The 17,330-nt window shown below is 36.9% G+C and overlaps 1 protein-coding gene across 3 annotated transcripts in view; it reads left to right on the forward strand.

The window, feature by feature from the left end:
• Window positions 1–3,373, forward strand: part of LOC119723086 — a 37,666-nt gene extending 34,293 nt beyond the window's left edge. For 2 of the 3 annotated variants that reach the window (XM_038193596.1, XM_038193597.1), the window contains one exon: window positions 1,827–1,961. Coding sequence is in view for 1 of the 3 variants with exons in the window: in XM_038193598.1 (XP_038049526.1) it covers window positions 1,827–1,966 (140 nt within the window). In the remaining 2 variants the exon portion in view is untranslated. Of the gene's footprint in view, window positions 1–1,826 lie in introns of all 3 variants that reach the window. The other variant, XM_038193598.1, reaches the window with a different exon arrangement.
• The last annotated feature ends 13,957 nt before the right edge of the window (window positions 3,374–17,330 follow it).

Genomic DNA, 17,330 nt, shown 5'->3' on the forward strand with positions numbered 1-17,330 from the left:
CTTTTAAATGTTCGCTTGAATTTTTGTGCATGGCATTTTATTTGCTGTTTGTTTCATAAGCTCATTTTTAGTGTGCATGTATTGCATGTGTTGGCTTGCCCTTGTCACAGCTGAGGTGTTGAACTTTTTGCATACAACTTTTTTTTCCAGGCTGGCGTGACAGTCTATAGTTGTAAATCATGCGCGAATTTGTTATTAAAGCGGCTGAAATTTTCAGTGAAAAACACAAATGTTTTCATTTCTCCACTGTAGAAAATGGGCTTGAATGCTTGGAAGAGAGCATCTCATAGTCCACATAGTGGCCATTCCATATTATTTTTTTTTACAAAGAGACAAAGTATATATATTTCTAGCCAAATGAAATTTGTCTCTTAATGTAATTTTTTTGCATGGAGAGAAAAATTGACTAAACAGAAGAGAAATTCACTGTGGTTCATTCCCTTCCAAATCAGGTTTCGGCAATTCCTTGAAAGAATTTCAAAAAAGCTCAGTCGTTGGACCCAACTGGCATTTACAGCTGCTTAGAACTAGAATTCATATGTTTGACTAAGTACCTCCTAATTCTAGAAGTACTTACTGCCTTGATTGCTTGAAGTAGTTAGCTAGTGGGATTTACCATAATGAGGGTAGTGTTTTCATGATCACATCCATTCCAGGGGCCAATTGCAAACACAACCACAAAGCACAGAAAATGAAGCACAGCAAATGTTTGCTAAAGTTTTAAACACATCGACTGCAGTCCTAATTTAAATGTGCCACTATTTTTTGGCACATTTAGATTACATGATTCCAGGGGTTAAGATCGCGCAAGGCATGATGGGAACCAACATGGTGCTGCTAAGTCGTACCCATGGAAGCAAGGTTGGTGCAAGGGCGGATCCAGAACACAATTTTTTGGGGGGGGGCCAACAATTTTTTGGTCCCCCAAAATTTTGGATTCTAGATGCTCTGTGGTGCGATCTGAGGCAATTTCTGACCACTTTAACCAATGTTTTTTGAGGGAAAGATGGTGGTGTACTCATTGCCTGCCTTTTTTGCGATGTCACATACAAAAAAAAAAAAAATTGGTTTCGTTTTTTTGTTGGGGGGGGGGGCCATGGCCCCCTTTGGCCCCCCCCCCTGGATCCGCCCTTGGGTTGGTGCAAGGTGTATTGCTTGTGACTGGTTTCGTGCTCATCAAGGCGGGCTGCTGAGTAATATTTCTTTCTAATAATAATGCCATGGAATGGGAACCAGCTGCAAAAAGTGCTGAAGTAGCTAAGACGTGGGCAGAGTTTTCATTAAGTCACAAGTCAATCACTATAGTCAATCACAATTCCTCCAGTTTGAAGGCAAGTCACAAGTTATTCAAATGAACTGTGACCAAAGGTCTTCCTTTCTTGTTGTCACTTGTTATGTGACTTGTGATTTCACATCTGATTTCAGTTGTGACTTACTTGTGATTTAAATTGTAATTGATTTATGATTTGACTTGTAATTGACTAGTTGATTGCAACTCTGCAAGAGAGACATGATTCCGTTGATAAGTTAACCAGTTTGCGCAGCAGGCCGTGTATGCATGCAAAAGTTTTGCGGTATTCGGAACGGATGACAGATAAACACGCAGGGAGCAAGGCTGCCCAAGGGCAATGGCTTCAATTCCACGCCTCGTTCTGTTCTCATCAAAATAATCCCGGCGTGAACTGGTTAATCCATTTTGGAAAAGAAAAATGTTTTGCTGTCTTGGTTCCAACTTTGGTTACTGAGGCCCCAGCTCTGAAGCCAAAGCTGAGGTCTGGAAAAGACTTGACCGATTCATAACAAATTTGTTTTGTTGCTTTCAACAGACTCCCTGCTAATGACACCATCAGCCAATCCCTCGTTCTTCTACCAAGACGTTTCCAGACTGACAAACCCGATGTACAACGTCCGCAGTGGTAAACCGTTTCTAGTCAGGGCTGCTCGGTTGACATATGATGGTACATGACAGAGAAGGGTTGTCTACATCTAAAGTATGGAAGCTTATTCAATTTATAGCCAGGTCTTGAGTTCTATAGTTTTTTTCAGAGATGTAAATGTGGAGTGCCATGGCCTCGTGGTCTGGAGCATGGAATTCATTCATAACAACTAAGATTTAGCTCAGTGATCAAAGTATATACATGTTGAGAAAACAGAAAATGCATTGGGGTCTCGTAACTGGATTCCATTGCTAACTTAAATAAAAAACTGTGCCCGCGGGCACACTTTTGTAAACCACCTTCAAGGATTGTTTTCTTTCGAATGATACCATTCTAGGCGGACTAATTTCACAGGGTATCTGGTACCATTCCTATCGTCACTTTTAGCAAGGATTTTCTTGTTAAATTAGTAGGTCCGTTTCCGGCTAATTGCAAATGTTCCTATGTGCCTTTAAGCCAGAATGTCTCTTCTTCTTTTGCTTGGTTTTTTTTTATAACAGGGTAAGAGAAGCAGAAAGTAAAAAAAGAAAAAGAAAAAAAACCACCCAAAACCAAAACAAAATAACAACCAACAACACCCCCCCCCCCGCAAAAAAAACAAAAAAAAACCCAAAAACCAAATGAACGAAAAGTCTACAAGGAAACGAATTTGGAAAATCTTTCCTCATTTTAAACAGTAACCACCTAATAATTGGATTGTAGTTTTTAAAATTTTGTATACAAATATATTTATAAATGTTCTATTACAAATATTGTATGTATGTACATGTATTCATTTGTGCTGAAAGTGCTTTCATTGAAAATTATTAGTGTGTGAGTGTAAAGTTGGAAGTGTGTGACATTTCAATACGACATGTAAATATTTGGTTTTATAAGTTGTGAGATTTATGCATGTAAAGAGTGCAGTGGAACAGATCGTAAATTCAAAATGTATGTTTTTCTGTTGGAAAATTTAATGTATATTGGATTTCTGTGTGAGAATCCCTTTAATTAAATACTATTCACATATTAACCAGTTCGCGCCGGATGACGTGTATACACGCAAATGTTTTGCGGTATTAGGATGTATGACGGATAAACACAAGGGAGCGAGGCTGGAAATATCTGTCAGTGACCCGCTTACAGCGAGTGAGGCCGGAAATATGAGTGTGCAGCCCGAGGGTGATGGCTTCAACCCGCCTGGCTTGAGGTCAAGTGAAAAGTAATCCTGCGTCTCGTTCCGTTCTTGTCAAAATAATCCCAGCGTGAACTGGTTAGTACCATTAGAGTGCTTTATTTTTAACAAATGAAAATAAATACCATGTGATACACTCTTAGCCAATCAAGTGGCAAAATCTTTGGACACGGTAGACGAGGTTTCTTAGTATTGCTGTCATTGTGATGTAATTCTTTTGATGGTCGATTTGAAATAAAAGAATTTACAAATTTATATCGAATTAGTGTTGCCAAGTTGATTCTTTTTTATTTTTTGTTTTTAGGTTTTTATATAATATTTTGTTCCTTAGAGACAATATTTTCATGATGTCCGAATCACCGAATGTTAGTTATTATGTCAAATTGAGGAGCAGAGCACTTAACAAAAATTTAATTAAAAAAATGGAATACATGTTTTAAATTTAATGCACAGGCATGGGATGAATGCCACTCAAAATGTGACGTCATGATATCTATATGCAATAGACCTACTTAGACGGAATGATGTCATGTTTTGTTTACATGTGCGCGTTCCTATGGGAGCCAGGTGGGAACGATACTCTTCTAGCTCCCATAAGAAAGGGCACATGTAGACAAAGCGTGAAGTAATTATGTCTTAGGCCTATAAACCTCTAGGGGCGACCATAGTGCAGTACATGTGTATGGTCGCCAAAAGGGTTGCAGTCTTGCAGACCAGTAAATAAATTTACATTGACCCCAATGATAAATGCCCCCAATTCAGGAAAAATACTCACAACTCTCTGAGGTGTTCAAGACGTACATCAAATTAAAGCTTATTTCATCATCTTTCATTTTCCGTTCAATTGTTGGGGGTTTACTGATGACTTTTGGGAGAAAATTCCATCCAAAGATGATCACCCCTAAAAGCAGTCTTGAAGCCCATCGCCATTTTGAAAAATGGACGCCTACGCTCCATTGCAAAATAGAGCCGTTTTAGGACCTAATCATCATCCACATTTCACAGATATACGAGCTCGCAGTCCTCTGCACGGCTTCCAACCTTCTCTTTTACAAATCATCAAGTTCACGGCCTTCAAAATGCTCCAATACTGAAGATTGTAAGTGCATGCAAATCGTGATTTGGCCGGCGTAGGCATGCAATTTCGGACCGATTTACTGTCTGCACCCATAGAGAGGTACCGATGACGACGGTTTTCCCGCTGAACGCACTCAGTTGTTTTGGTTATATACCTTTATTATTTCATAATGACTCTTGAAATTCATAAGGCTTCTGTAAGACATTATCTTCAATTAATGGGCAAAATTTCAATTCAATACAACGTGGATTGCTGGAGTTACCTGAAACACAAGTGTGGTTGCTTTACTAACACTGACTTCAATTTGTATTTTTTTTTCGCGCTGAACGCACCACAATTGTTTCGGGTATATTAACCGTAATGTTTAACATTTGCTTTTGAGATTTACAAGGCTTCTTTAAAACGTCGCGATCAATCAATGGGGAAAAAAATCAATTCAATTCAACAGACAAATCTGAAGTTATCGTCTCCACAATTACAACGAGTGTGTTGTTTTGTAACATTAAGATTGACTTTAGTTCTGATTGTATTTTTCGCAGAACGCAGTCAATAATTGTTTTGGTCCGAACTCAAATATTTGATAATTCCAGGCGCGGATCCAGAGGGGGGTTAAGGGGGTCAAAACCCCCTCAGCCCTGTATTTTTTTCTTCTCCATAGAAATTCCTGGGGGGGGGGGAATGCGAACCCCCCCCCCCCCCCCCCGCTCCGACACCCAAAACTTTCTTTTGCTAGTAATATGGCCTACATATAAGGGGGTATATGTACATTATTCTGTGATATAGTATTAATAATCGTCGGATTTGAACAGCACCCCCATTGAAAGTATGCCCCCCCCCCTTGCATTAAAAAACAGGAAAAATATATAATTATTTTAAAAATGACACGGTCCGCCTGTCCACAACAATCGGATATGAACATCTGACGGGCCTGGACATCCCCCCCCCCCCCGCAAAAATTCCGGGTCGCCCCTGAACGCACATGATGCCTTTTCAAAAAAGCCTGCACAATCACGGTGTTCATTGTTGCGTAACGATAAGTAGATTTAGCACACGTACGTATAGGCCTACGACTAACGAAGCTGCCGTATATATTTTTCCAAACATAACAAATGAAAACAGTTGGATCATTGCTGCCCGAATTTTCAACTTCTGGTCGTCCATGGAGCTATTTAAAACAGATGCACCCAACAATGATCAATGTTTCTCCGCCTGCGGTTTAGAAGATTCGTTTTAGAGCAGAATTCTAAGGAAGCCGAATGGCCTAGTGGTTAGATTCGTCGTCTACGAATCGCGGAGCCCGGGTTCGAATCCCGTCGGTGTCTTTTTTGCATTTTCAATGCACGCATTCAGTCATTATAAGATGTTTAATTTCCCATCGTAAATCACCAACAGTACCTTAGCTTAATCGGTAAGCACTGCTGCTGGTACTGTCCGCGAGTTCCAGGTTGGCGCCTTCGTACAGGTTCAGGGCATGTGGTCCACTCGGAGGATCAGGGCTTAGGGGCCGCCCTGTTCCTCCCTTAGCTCTTTGCTTTTACATGGTGCCTGGCCCTCCGGGGTTATATGGATGGATAGGGAAGGAAGTGTGTATTGGTCGGGGACGCCGAGACCCCGGAAGAGAACTAAGGGATCGGCTGGGGCATTGTTATGGCTCAGACCGATCCCTGAAAGCTTGACTAGCACATAACTTTTTGATTTTTTTTACCCTCTATCTTTTATACTTTGGTTTAGTTTGATATCTACAGCTGCTCGGCAGGTCTACGGGTAGTATCAAAATTGAAACAAAGGTGTATGTCATAAATCAATGTATATATCATAATTGACTATAATCAAAACGGAGTTTCGTTTGATCAATTTGACTATCATTATATAATGACGCGATTGCCAATTGACGTAAGAAAGGCCATAAATTTTACCGGGAAAGAATAAAGATGTACATTGTAATATAAATATTATTTATACATCTTTCAAATAACGTGTCTTTAATTGTGAGCATTCCAAACAATACAGTAATTCGCAATAGTAATAGAATGGTATATGATAGCACGATCAATGCGTCTCTATTAAATTTAAAAATATATAATTTAGGCCCCTTTGTGTGAAATATTCTTTGATTGACTATGAGCATTCCATACGAATGAGTTAATTTGCAAAATATAGCAACAATAGAAAAGAAAGGAAAAAAGAAAATTCCTTTACCCTTAGAACTGGAAAAATAATTTGTTTTAAAAAAGTCAAATGGGACACTTCATGTATTGATTTAACAGTTTGCAAGGAGTTAGCCTTACATTTTAGCATAATTTGGAAAAAACAGATGGTTCTGGAAAATTGCAGCTTGTAAGGGGTTAACCTTGCATTTTTAGTAAAATTTAGATGTTCATGAAACATTTCAAATCGTAAGGCCAAAAAAAAAGTCTCCGGTTTCTGGTATGCGCGCGCGTCGCTGTGGCCATGCGCGTCGGCAAAATGATTTTTTTTTTCAATACAAGATGATGTCTCAAAACCGCCAAACTCACTGGTTTGACTGGAATCCTGCTGCTGCACAATTTTAACGTGTTTTTAGATGGGGTTATGATCGAGAATAAGCTTTATGTGGCCTCTCTGGACTCCCATATATTTGCACTAAGTTTAGTCGGGCACCATTTGCAGTCATCAGCCGACATTTGAAGCCAAAAAAAAAAAAAAACAGGTAAAAAAAAAAAAAAAAAACGCGTCGCCGCACCACTTTTGGGGCAAGCTCCATACCAGAAACCGGAGACTTTTTTTTTTGGCCTAAGGGGTGAACCTTGCATTTTTTTGCGAAATTGGGCAAAATCAGATCTTTCTGGAAAATTTCAGATTGTAAGGGGTTAACCTTGCTTTTGTAGTAAAATTTGGCAAAATAAGATGTGTATGAAAAATTTCAAATTGTAGGGGGTTAACCTTGCATTTTTTAGCAAAATAGGGCAAAATCAGGTGTTTATGGAAAATTTCAGATTTTAAGGGGTTAACTTTGCAGTTTTAGCAAAATTGGGCAAAATCAGATTTGTATGAAAAATCAAAAATTGTAAGAGGTTAACCTTGCCAAATTAGGGCAAAATCAGATGTTCCTGGAAAATTGCAGATTGAAAGGGGTTAACCTTGCTTTTTTAAGCGAAATTGGGAAAAATCAGATGTTTCTTGAAAATTGCAAATTGTAAGGGGTTAACTTGGCATTTTTGGCATAACGGGGGAATATCAGATTTTTATGAAAAATCTCAAATTGTAAGGAGTGAACCTTGTATTTTTAGCGAAATTGGGCAAAATCAGATCTTTCTGGAAAATTTCAGATTGTAAGGGGTTAACCTAGCTTTTTTAGTGATATTTGGCTAAATAAGATGTGAATAAAAAAATTCAAAAGCTCTTTGCTTTTACATGGTGCCTGGCCCTCGGGTTACATGGATGGACAGGGAAGGAAATGTGTATTGGCCGGGAACACCGAGATCCCGGAAGAGTCCTAAGGGATTGGCTGGGGCATTGTTATGGCTCAGACCGATCCCTGAATGCTTGGCCAGCACATAACTTTTTGATTTTTTTTTTTAGCCTCTATTTAATTTTTTACTTTGGTTTAGTTTGATATTAAAAACGAAACAAAGGTCTATGTCCGAAATTAATGAATATTTAATAATGGACTATAATCCAAATTAAGTTTCGTGCGATAAGTATGACTACTATTATTAATGGCGCAATTTCCAATGACGAAACGCCATAGGCCTATACAATATACATCTTACAAATAACGTTTCTTGAACATTCCTAACAAATATAGAAATTCGCAAAACAGGAAGAAAAAAGCCCCTCACCCTTAAAACTGGAAATACAAAATTGCAAAACAAAGTCAAGTGGAACACAAGAATGTACATTCCATTAAATTGGGTTTAATATAAATAACTGTCATTGACATGCAGGCGCGGATCCAGAGGGTATTTTTTGGGGGGGGGGTTCGAACCCCTCCCCTGCTCTTACAAAGCTTTTTGATGTTGCGGATGCCAAGTGTCCAGAGAAAAAAACATGTTTACATTTCAAATTTGTTTTGTGCCGATAAAAAACCCACACTGCGAACATTCCTGGATCCGCCCCTGAATTCCCACTGAAATTTATTAGACTTCTTCAAAACGTCACGACCAATCAACAGACAAAATTTCAACTAAAAACAACTGGTATTACTGAAGTAATCGTGTTTACAACGAGTGTGTTGTTTCGTTGCTTTCACATTGACTTCAACTTGGATTGTATTTTTTTGCGCAGAACGAACTCAATTGTTTTGGTTACATGTACATGTACTTAGCTAGGCCTATTACATGTACCTTATACTTCAAATATAATTTTGCCAAAAATTGACTCTTCCTCCTAACAACTCAACACTGCTGAACGATGCAAGTGGAGTATGACTCAATATTTAGAGGCCACGACATCTTCACAGGAAGTTTGAAGAAATTTCATTTTTCAGCCCAAATGGGAAATTTACAAGGGGTTAACCTTACATTTTTAATAAAATTTGGCCAAAAAATGACTTTTCTCTAAACAACAAGAAAATGTCACATGATGCAAGAGGAGCTCGATTTCATATTCATACACCAATTATTTTGAAGATTTTGGCAAAAGCAATTGGTTTTCGAAAAAAAAATAATACTTTGACTGATTTTGCCCAAATTTGCCATGCGTTATTTGCTTAGAATAGCCCATCTGACGAGCAACGGGAACATATTCTAGGGAGCCTTTGCCTTCTTCACAAGGAGTTTCAAGAAATTTCATTTTTCAGCCAAAATTGGAAAATTTACAAGGGGTTAAACTTACATTTATAAAACTTGGCCAAAAACTGGCTTTTCTCTATACAACAAGAAAATGTTTCATGGTGCAAGAGGAGCATGATTCAATATTCATACAATAATTATTTGAAAGATTTTGAAGATTTTCAAGCAATTTCATTTTTCAGCCAAATTTGGAAAATTGTCAAGGGGTTAACCTTACATTTTTAATAAGAATTGGCAAAAAAAATACTTTCATAATTGGTTTTTGAAAAAAACCTAATATTTTTTGACTGATTTTGCCCCAAATTTCCGATGCGATATTTGCTTAGAATAGCCCTTGTAACGAGGAAACAATGGGAACATATTCAAGGGACCCTTAGGCATCTTCAAGAAGTTTCAAGAAATTTCATTTTTTAGCCAAAATTGAAAAATTTACAAGGGGTTAACCTTACATTTTTAGTAAAAGTTGGCCAGAAAACTGACTTTTCTCCAAACAACAACAAAATGTCACATCATTTTTACCCAAACTTTTCTTTTCAAAGGCACATTTTTTTTCAAATCGAATTGGAATGTGTTCAGGGCTACATGAGGCATCTTTCCTGCAAGTTTCAAGGAATTTCATTTTTTGGCCAAAATTGACAAAAAACAAGGGGTAAGCCTTACATTTTTAACCAAATTTGGCCAAACATTTACTTTCTCCAAACAACACAGAAATAACTCTGGAGACGAGGGGAACATGAATCAATATTCAAACATCCCCATTTTGGCAGATCTAGGCAAAAATCATCCATTTTGGGGGGAGGAAATACATGTAAATAAAACCAAAATTTGACTGTTTTTACCCCAAATTTTCGGCCAGATTTTCTTTTCAAAGGCACATCTGTTTCCAAATCGAATTGGAATGTGTTCAGTGTTACTTAAGGCATCTTTTCTGCAAGTTTCAAGGAATTTCATTTTTTGGCCAAAATTGACCAAACAACAAGGGGTTAGCCTTACATTTTTAACAAAATTTGGCCAAAAATTGATTTTTCTCCAAACAACGCAGAAATACCTCTGGAGACGAGGGGAACATGAATCAATATTCAAACATCCACATTTTGGCAGATCTAGGTCAACAACCATCCATTTTTGGGGGAGGAAATACATGCAAATAAAACAGAATTTTGACTGTTTTTACCCCAAATTTTCGGCCACATTTTCTTTTCAAAGGCACATCTGTTCCCAAATCGAATTGGAATGTGTTCAGTGTTACTTTAGGCATCTTTTCTGCAAGTTTCAAGGAATTTCATTTTTTGGCCAAAATTGACAAAAAAACAAGGGATTAGCCTTACATTTTTAACCAAATTTCGCCAAAAATTGATTTTTCTCCAAACAACGCAGAAATACCTCTGGAGACGAGGGGAACATGAATCAATATTAAAACATCCACATTTTGGCAGATCTAGGTCAAAAATAATCCTTTTGGGGGGAGGAAATACATGTAAATAAAACATAATTTTGACTGTTTTTACCCCCAATTTCCGGCCAGATTTTCTTTTCAAAAAGGCACATCTGTTTCCTAATCGAATTGGAATGTGTTCAGTGTTACTTTAGGCATCTTTTCTGCAAGTTTCAAGGAATTTCATTTTTTGGCCAAAATTGACAAAAAAAAACAAGGGGTTAGCCTTACATTTTTAACCAAATTTGGCCAAAAATTGATTTTTCTCCAAAAACGCAGAAATACCTCTGGAGACGAGGGGAACATGAATCAATATTCAAACATCCACATTTTGGCAGATCTAGGTCAACAATCATCCATTTTGGGGGAGGAAATACATGCAAATAAAGCAGAATTTTGACTGTTTTTACCCCAAGTTTTCGGCCACATTTTCTTTTCAAAGGCACATAAGTTCCCAAATCGAATTGGAATGTGTTCAGTGCTACTTTAGGCATCTTTTCTGCAAGTTTCAAGGAATTTCATTTTTTGGCCAAAATTGACAAAAAAAACAAGGGGTTAGCCTTACATTTTTAACCAAATTTGGCCAAAAATTGATTTTTCTCCAAACAACGCAGAAATACCTCTGGAGACGAGGGGAACATGAATCAATATTCAAACATCCACATTTTGGCAGATCTAGGTCAACAATCATCCATTTTGGGGGGAGGAAATACATGCAAATAAAACAGAATTTTGACTGTTTTTACCCCAAGTTTTCGGCCACATTTTCTTTTCAAAGGCACATAAGTTCCCAAATCGAATTGGAATGTGTTCAGTGTTACTTTAGGCATCTTTTCTGCAAGTTTCAAGGAATTTCATTTTTTGGCAAAAATTGACAAAAAAAACAAGGGGTTAGCCTTACATTTTTAACCAAATTAGGCCAAAAATTGATTTTTCTCCAAACAATGCAGAAATACCTTTGGAGACCAGTGGAACATGAATCAATATTCAAACATCCACATTTTGGCAAATCTAGGTAAAAATAATCCATTCTGGGGGGAGGAAATACATGTAAATAAAACCAAATTTTGACTATTTTTTCCCAAATTTTCGACCAGATTTCCTTTTCAAAGGTATATCTCTTCCCAAATCGAATTGGAATGTGTTCAGGGCTACCTTAGGCATCTTTCCTGCAAGTTTCAAGGAATTTCATTTTTTGGCCAAAATTGACCAAAAAAACAAGGGGTTAGCCTTACATTTTTAACCAAATTTGGCCAAAAATTGATATTTCTCCAAAAAACGCAGAAATACCTCTGGAGACGAGGGGAACATGAGTCAATATTCAAACATCCACATTTTGGCAGATCTAGGTCAAAATTTCATCCATTTTCGGGGGAGGAAATACATGCAAATAAAACAGAATTTTGACTGTTTTTACCCCAAATTTTCGGCCACATTTTCTTTTCAAAGGCACATCTGTTTCCAAATCGAATTGGAATGTGTTCAGTGTTACTTTAGGCATCTTTTCTGCAAGTTTCAAGGAATTTCATTTTTTGGCCAAAATTGACAAAAAAACAAGGGGTTAGCCTTACATTTTTAACCAAATTTGGCCAAAAATTGATTTTTCTCCAAACAACGCAGAAATACCTCTGTAGACAAGGGGAACATGATTCAATATTCAAACATCCCCATTTTGGCAGATCTTGGCAAAAATCATCAATTTTGGGGGGAGGAAATACATGTAAATAAAACCAAAATTTGACTGTTTTTTTCCCGAAATTTTCGGGCAGATTTCCTTTTCAAAGGTATATCTGTGTTCAAATCGCATTGGAATGTGTTCAGGGCTACCTTAGGCATCTTTCCTGCAAGTTTGAAGGAATTTCATTTTTTGGCCAAAATTGACAAAAAAACAAGGGGTTAGCCTTACATTTTTAACCAAATTTGGCCAAAAATTGATTTTTCTCCAAAAAACGCAGAAATACCTCTGGAGACGAGGGGAACATGAATCAATATTCAAACATCCACATTTTGGCAGATCTAGGTCAACAATCATCCTTTTGGGGGGAGGAAATACATGTAAATAAAACATAATTTTGACTGTTTTTACCCCCAATTTCCGGCCAGATTTTCTTTTCAAAAAGGCACATCTGTTTCCTAATCGAATTGGAATGTGTTCAGTGTTACTTTAGGCATCTTTTCTGCAAGTTTCAAGGAATTTCATTTTTTGGCCAAAATTGACAAAAAAAAACAAGGGGTTAGCCTTACATTTTTAACCAAATTTGGCCAAAAATTGATTTTTCTCCAAAAAACGCAGAAATACCTCTGGAGACGAGGGGAACATGAATCAATATTCAAACATCCACATTTTGGCAGATCTAGGTCAACAATCATCCATTTTGGGGGGAGGAAATACATGCAAATAAAGCAGAATTTTGACTGTTTTTACTCCAAGTTTTCGGCCACATTTTCTTTTCAAAGGCACATAAGTTCCCAAATCGAATTGGAATGTGTTCAGTGCTACTTTAGGCATCTTTTCTGCAAGTTTCAAGGAATTTCATTTTTTGGCCAAAATTGACAAAAAAAACAAGGGGTTAGCCTTACATTTTTAACCAAATTTGGCCAAAAATTGATTTTTCTCCAAACAACGCAGAAATACCTCTGGAGACGAGGGGAACATGAATCAATATTCAAACATCCACATTTTGGCAGATCTAGGTCAACAATCATCCATTTTGGGGGGAGGAAATACATGCAAATAAAACAGAATTTTGACTGTTTTTACCCCAAGTTTTCGGCCACATTTTCTTTTCAAAGGCACATAAGTTCCCAAATCGAATTGGAATGTGTTCAGTGTTACTTTAGGCATCTTTTCTGCAAGTTTCAAGGAATTTCATTTTTTGGCAAAAATTGACAAAAAAACAAGGGGTTAGCCTTACATTTTTAACCAAATTAGGCCAAAAATTGATTTTTCTCCAAACAATGCAGAAATACCTTTGGAGACCAGTGGAACATGAATCAATATTCAAACATCCACATTTTGGCAAATCTAGGTAAAAATAATCCATTCTGGGGGGAGGAAATACATGTAAATAAAACCAAATTTTGACTATTTTTTCCCCAAATTTTCGACCAGATTTCCTTTTCAAAGGTATATCTCTTCCCAAATCGAATTGGAATGTGTTCAGGGCTACCTTAGGCATCTTTCCTGCAAGTTTCAAGGAATTTCATTTTTTGGCCAAAATTGACCAAAAAAACAAGGGGTTAGCCTTACATTTTTAACCAAATTTGGCCAAAAATTGATATTTCTCCAAAAAACGCAGAAATACCTCTGGAGACGAGGGGAACATGAGTCAATATTCAAACATCCACATTTTGGCAGATCTAGGTCAAAATTTCATCCATTTTCGGGGGAGGAAATACATGCAAATAAAACAGAATTTTGACTGTTTTTACCCCAAATTTTCGGCCACATTTTCTTTTCAAAGGCACATCTGTTTCCAAATCGAATTGGAATGTGTTCAGTGTTACTTTAGGCATCTTTTCTGCAAGTTTCAAGGAATTTCATTTTTTGGCCAAAATTGACAAAAAAACAAGGGGTTAGCCTTACATTTTTAACCAAATTTGGCCAAAAATTGATTTTTCTCCAAACAACGCAGAAATACCTCTGTAGACAAGGGGAACATGATTCAATATTCAAACATCCCCATTTTGGCAGATCTTGGCAAAAATCATCAATTTTGGGGGGAGGAAATACATGTAAATAAAACCAAAATTTGACTGTTTTTTTCCCGAAATTTTCGGGCAGATTTCCTTTTCAAAGGTATATCTGTGTTCAAATCGCATTGGAATGTGTTCAGGGCTACCTTAGGCATCTTTCCTGCAAGTTTGAAGGAATTTCATTTTTTGGCCAAAATTGACAAAAAAACAAGGGGTTAGCCTTACATTTTTAACCAAATTTGGCCAAAAATTGATTTTTCTCCAAACAACGCAGAAATACCTCTGGAGACAAGGTGAACATGAATCAATATTCAAACATCCCCATTTTGGCAGATCTTGGCAAAAATAATCCATTTTGGGGGGAGGAAATACATGTAAATAAAACCAAAATTTGACTACTTTAACCCCAAATTTTCGGCCAGATTTTCTTTTCAAAGGCACATCTGTTCCCAAATCGAATTGGAATGTGTTCAGTGTTACTTTAGGCATCTTTTCTTGAAGTTTTAAGGAATTTCATTTTTTGGCCAAAATTGACAAAAAAACAAGGGGTTAGCCTTACATTTTTAACCAAATTTGGCCAAAAATTGACTTTTCTCCAAACAACGTTGAAATACCTCTGGAGGCGAGTGGAGCATGAATCAATATTCAAACATCCACATTTTGGCAGATCTAGGTCAACAATCATCCATTTTTGGGGGAGGAAATACATGCAAATAAAACAGAATTTGACTGTTTTTACCCCAAATTTTCGGCCACATTTTCTTTTCAAAGGCACATCTGTTCCCAAATCAAATTGGAATGTGTTCAGTGTTACTTTAGGCATCTTTTCTGCAAGTTCCAAGGAATTTAATTTTTTGGCCAAAATTGACAAAAAAAAACAAGGGGTTAGCCTTACATTTTTAACCAAATTTGGCCAAAAATTGATTTTTCTCCAAACAACGCAGAAAAATCTCTGGAGACAAGGGGAACATGAATCAATATTCAAACATCCCCATTTTGGCAGATCTTGGCAAAAATCATCCATTTTGGGGGGAGGAAATACATGTAAATAAAAAAAAAAAATTTGACTGTTTTTAACCCAAATTTCCGGCCAGATTTTCTTTTCAAAGGCACATCTGTTCCCAAATCGGATTGGAATGTGTTCAGTGTTACTTAATGCATCTTTCCTGCAAGTTTCAAGGAATTTCATTTTTTGGCCAAAATTGACAAAAAAACAAGGGGTTAGCCTTACATTTTTAACCAAATTTGGCCAAAAATTGATTTTTCTCCAAACAACGCAGAAATACCTCTGGAGACAAGGGGAACATGAATCAATATTCAAACATCCCCATTTTGGCAGATCTTGGCAAAAATCATCAATTTTGGGGGGAGGAAATACATGTAAATAAAAATAAAAAATTTGACTGTTTTTAACCCAAATTTTTGGCCAGATTTTCTTTTCAAAGGCACATCTGTTCCCAAATCGGATTGGAATGTGTTCAGTGTTACTTAAGGCATCTTTCCTGCAAGTTTCAAGGAATTTCATTTTTTGGCCAAAATTGACAAAAAAACAAGGGGTTAGCCTTACATTTTTAACCAAATTTGGCCAAAAATTGATTTTTCTCCAAACAACGCAGAAATACCTCTGGAGAAAAGGGGAACATGAATCAATATTCAAACATCCCCATTTTGGCAGATCTTGGCAAAAATCATCCATTTTGGGGGGAGGAAATACATGTAAATAAAAAAAAAAATTTGACTGTTTTTAACCCAAATTTTCGGCCAGATTTTCTTTTCAAAGGCACATCTGTTCCCAAATCGGATTGGAATGTGTTCAGTGTTACTTAAGGCATCTTTCCTGCAAGTTTCAAGGAATTTCATTTTTTGGCCAAAATTGACAAAAAAAACAAGGGTTTTCCTTTTTTTTTTTAACCAAATTTGGCCAAAAATTGATTTTTCTCCAAACAACGCAGAAATACCTCTGGAGACAAGGGGAACATGAATCAATATTCAAACATCCCCATTTTGGCAGATCTTGGCAAAAATCATCAATTTTGGGGGGAGGAAATACATGTAAATAAAACCAAAATTTGACTGTTTTTACCCCAAATTTTTGGCCAGATTTTCTTTTCAAAGGCACATCTGTTCCCAAATCGGATTGGAATGTGTTCAGTGTTACTTAAGGCATCTTTCCTTCAAGTTTCAAGGAATTTCATTTTTTGGCAAAAATTGACAAAAAAACAAGGGGTTTTCCTTTTTTTTTTACCAAATTTGGCCAAAAATTGATTTTTCTCAAAACAACGCAGAAATACCTCTGGAGACAAGGGGAACATGAATCAATATTCAAACATCCCCATTTTGGCAGATCTTGGCAAAAATAATCCATTTTGGGGGGAGGATAGACATGCAAATAAAACAGAATTTTGACTGTTTTTACACCAAATTTTTGGCCAGATTTTCTTTTCAAAGGCACATCTGTTCCCAAATTGCATTGGAATGTGTTGAGTGTTACTTTAGGCATCTTTTCTTGAAGTTGGAAGGAATTTCATTTTTTGGCCAAAATTGACAAAAAAACAAGGGGTTAGCCTTACATTTTTAACCAAATTTGGCCAAAAATTGACTTTTCTCCAAACAACGCTGAAATACCTCTGGAGACGAGTGGAGCATGAATCAATATTCAAACATCCACATTTTGGCAAATCTAGGTAAAAATCATCCATTCTGGGGGGAGGAAATACATGTAAATAAAACCGAATTTTGACTATTTTTTCACCAAATTTTCTTTACGAAGTCACATCTGTTTCCAAATCGAATTGGAATGTGTTCAGGGCTACCTTAGGCATCTTTCCTGCAAGTTTCAAGGAATTTCATTTTTTGGCCAAAATTGACAAAAAAACAAGGGGTTAGCCTTACATTTTTAACCAAATTTGGCCAAAAATTGATTTTTCTCCAAACAACGCAGAAATACCTCTGGAGACAAGGGGAACATGAATCAATATTCAAACATCCCCATTTTGGCAGATCTTGGCAAAAATCATCAATTTTGGGGGGAGGAAATACATGTAAATAAAAATAAAAAATTTGACTGTTTTTAACCCAAATTTCCGGCCAGATTTTCTTTTCAAAGGCACATCTGTTCCCAAATCGGATTGGAATGTGTTCAGTGTTACTTAAGGCATCTTTCCTGCAAGTTTCAAGGAATTTCATTTTTTGGCCAAAATTGACAAAAAAACAAGGGGTTAGCCTTACATTTTTAACC

This window comes from Patiria miniata, unplaced genomic scaffold (genome assembly GCF_015706575.1).
Source record: "Patiria miniata isolate m_02_andy unplaced genomic scaffold, ASM1570657v1 HiC_scaffold_16, whole genome shotgun sequence".
NCBI lineage: Eukaryota > Metazoa > Echinodermata > Asteroidea > Valvatida > Asterinidae > Patiria > Patiria miniata.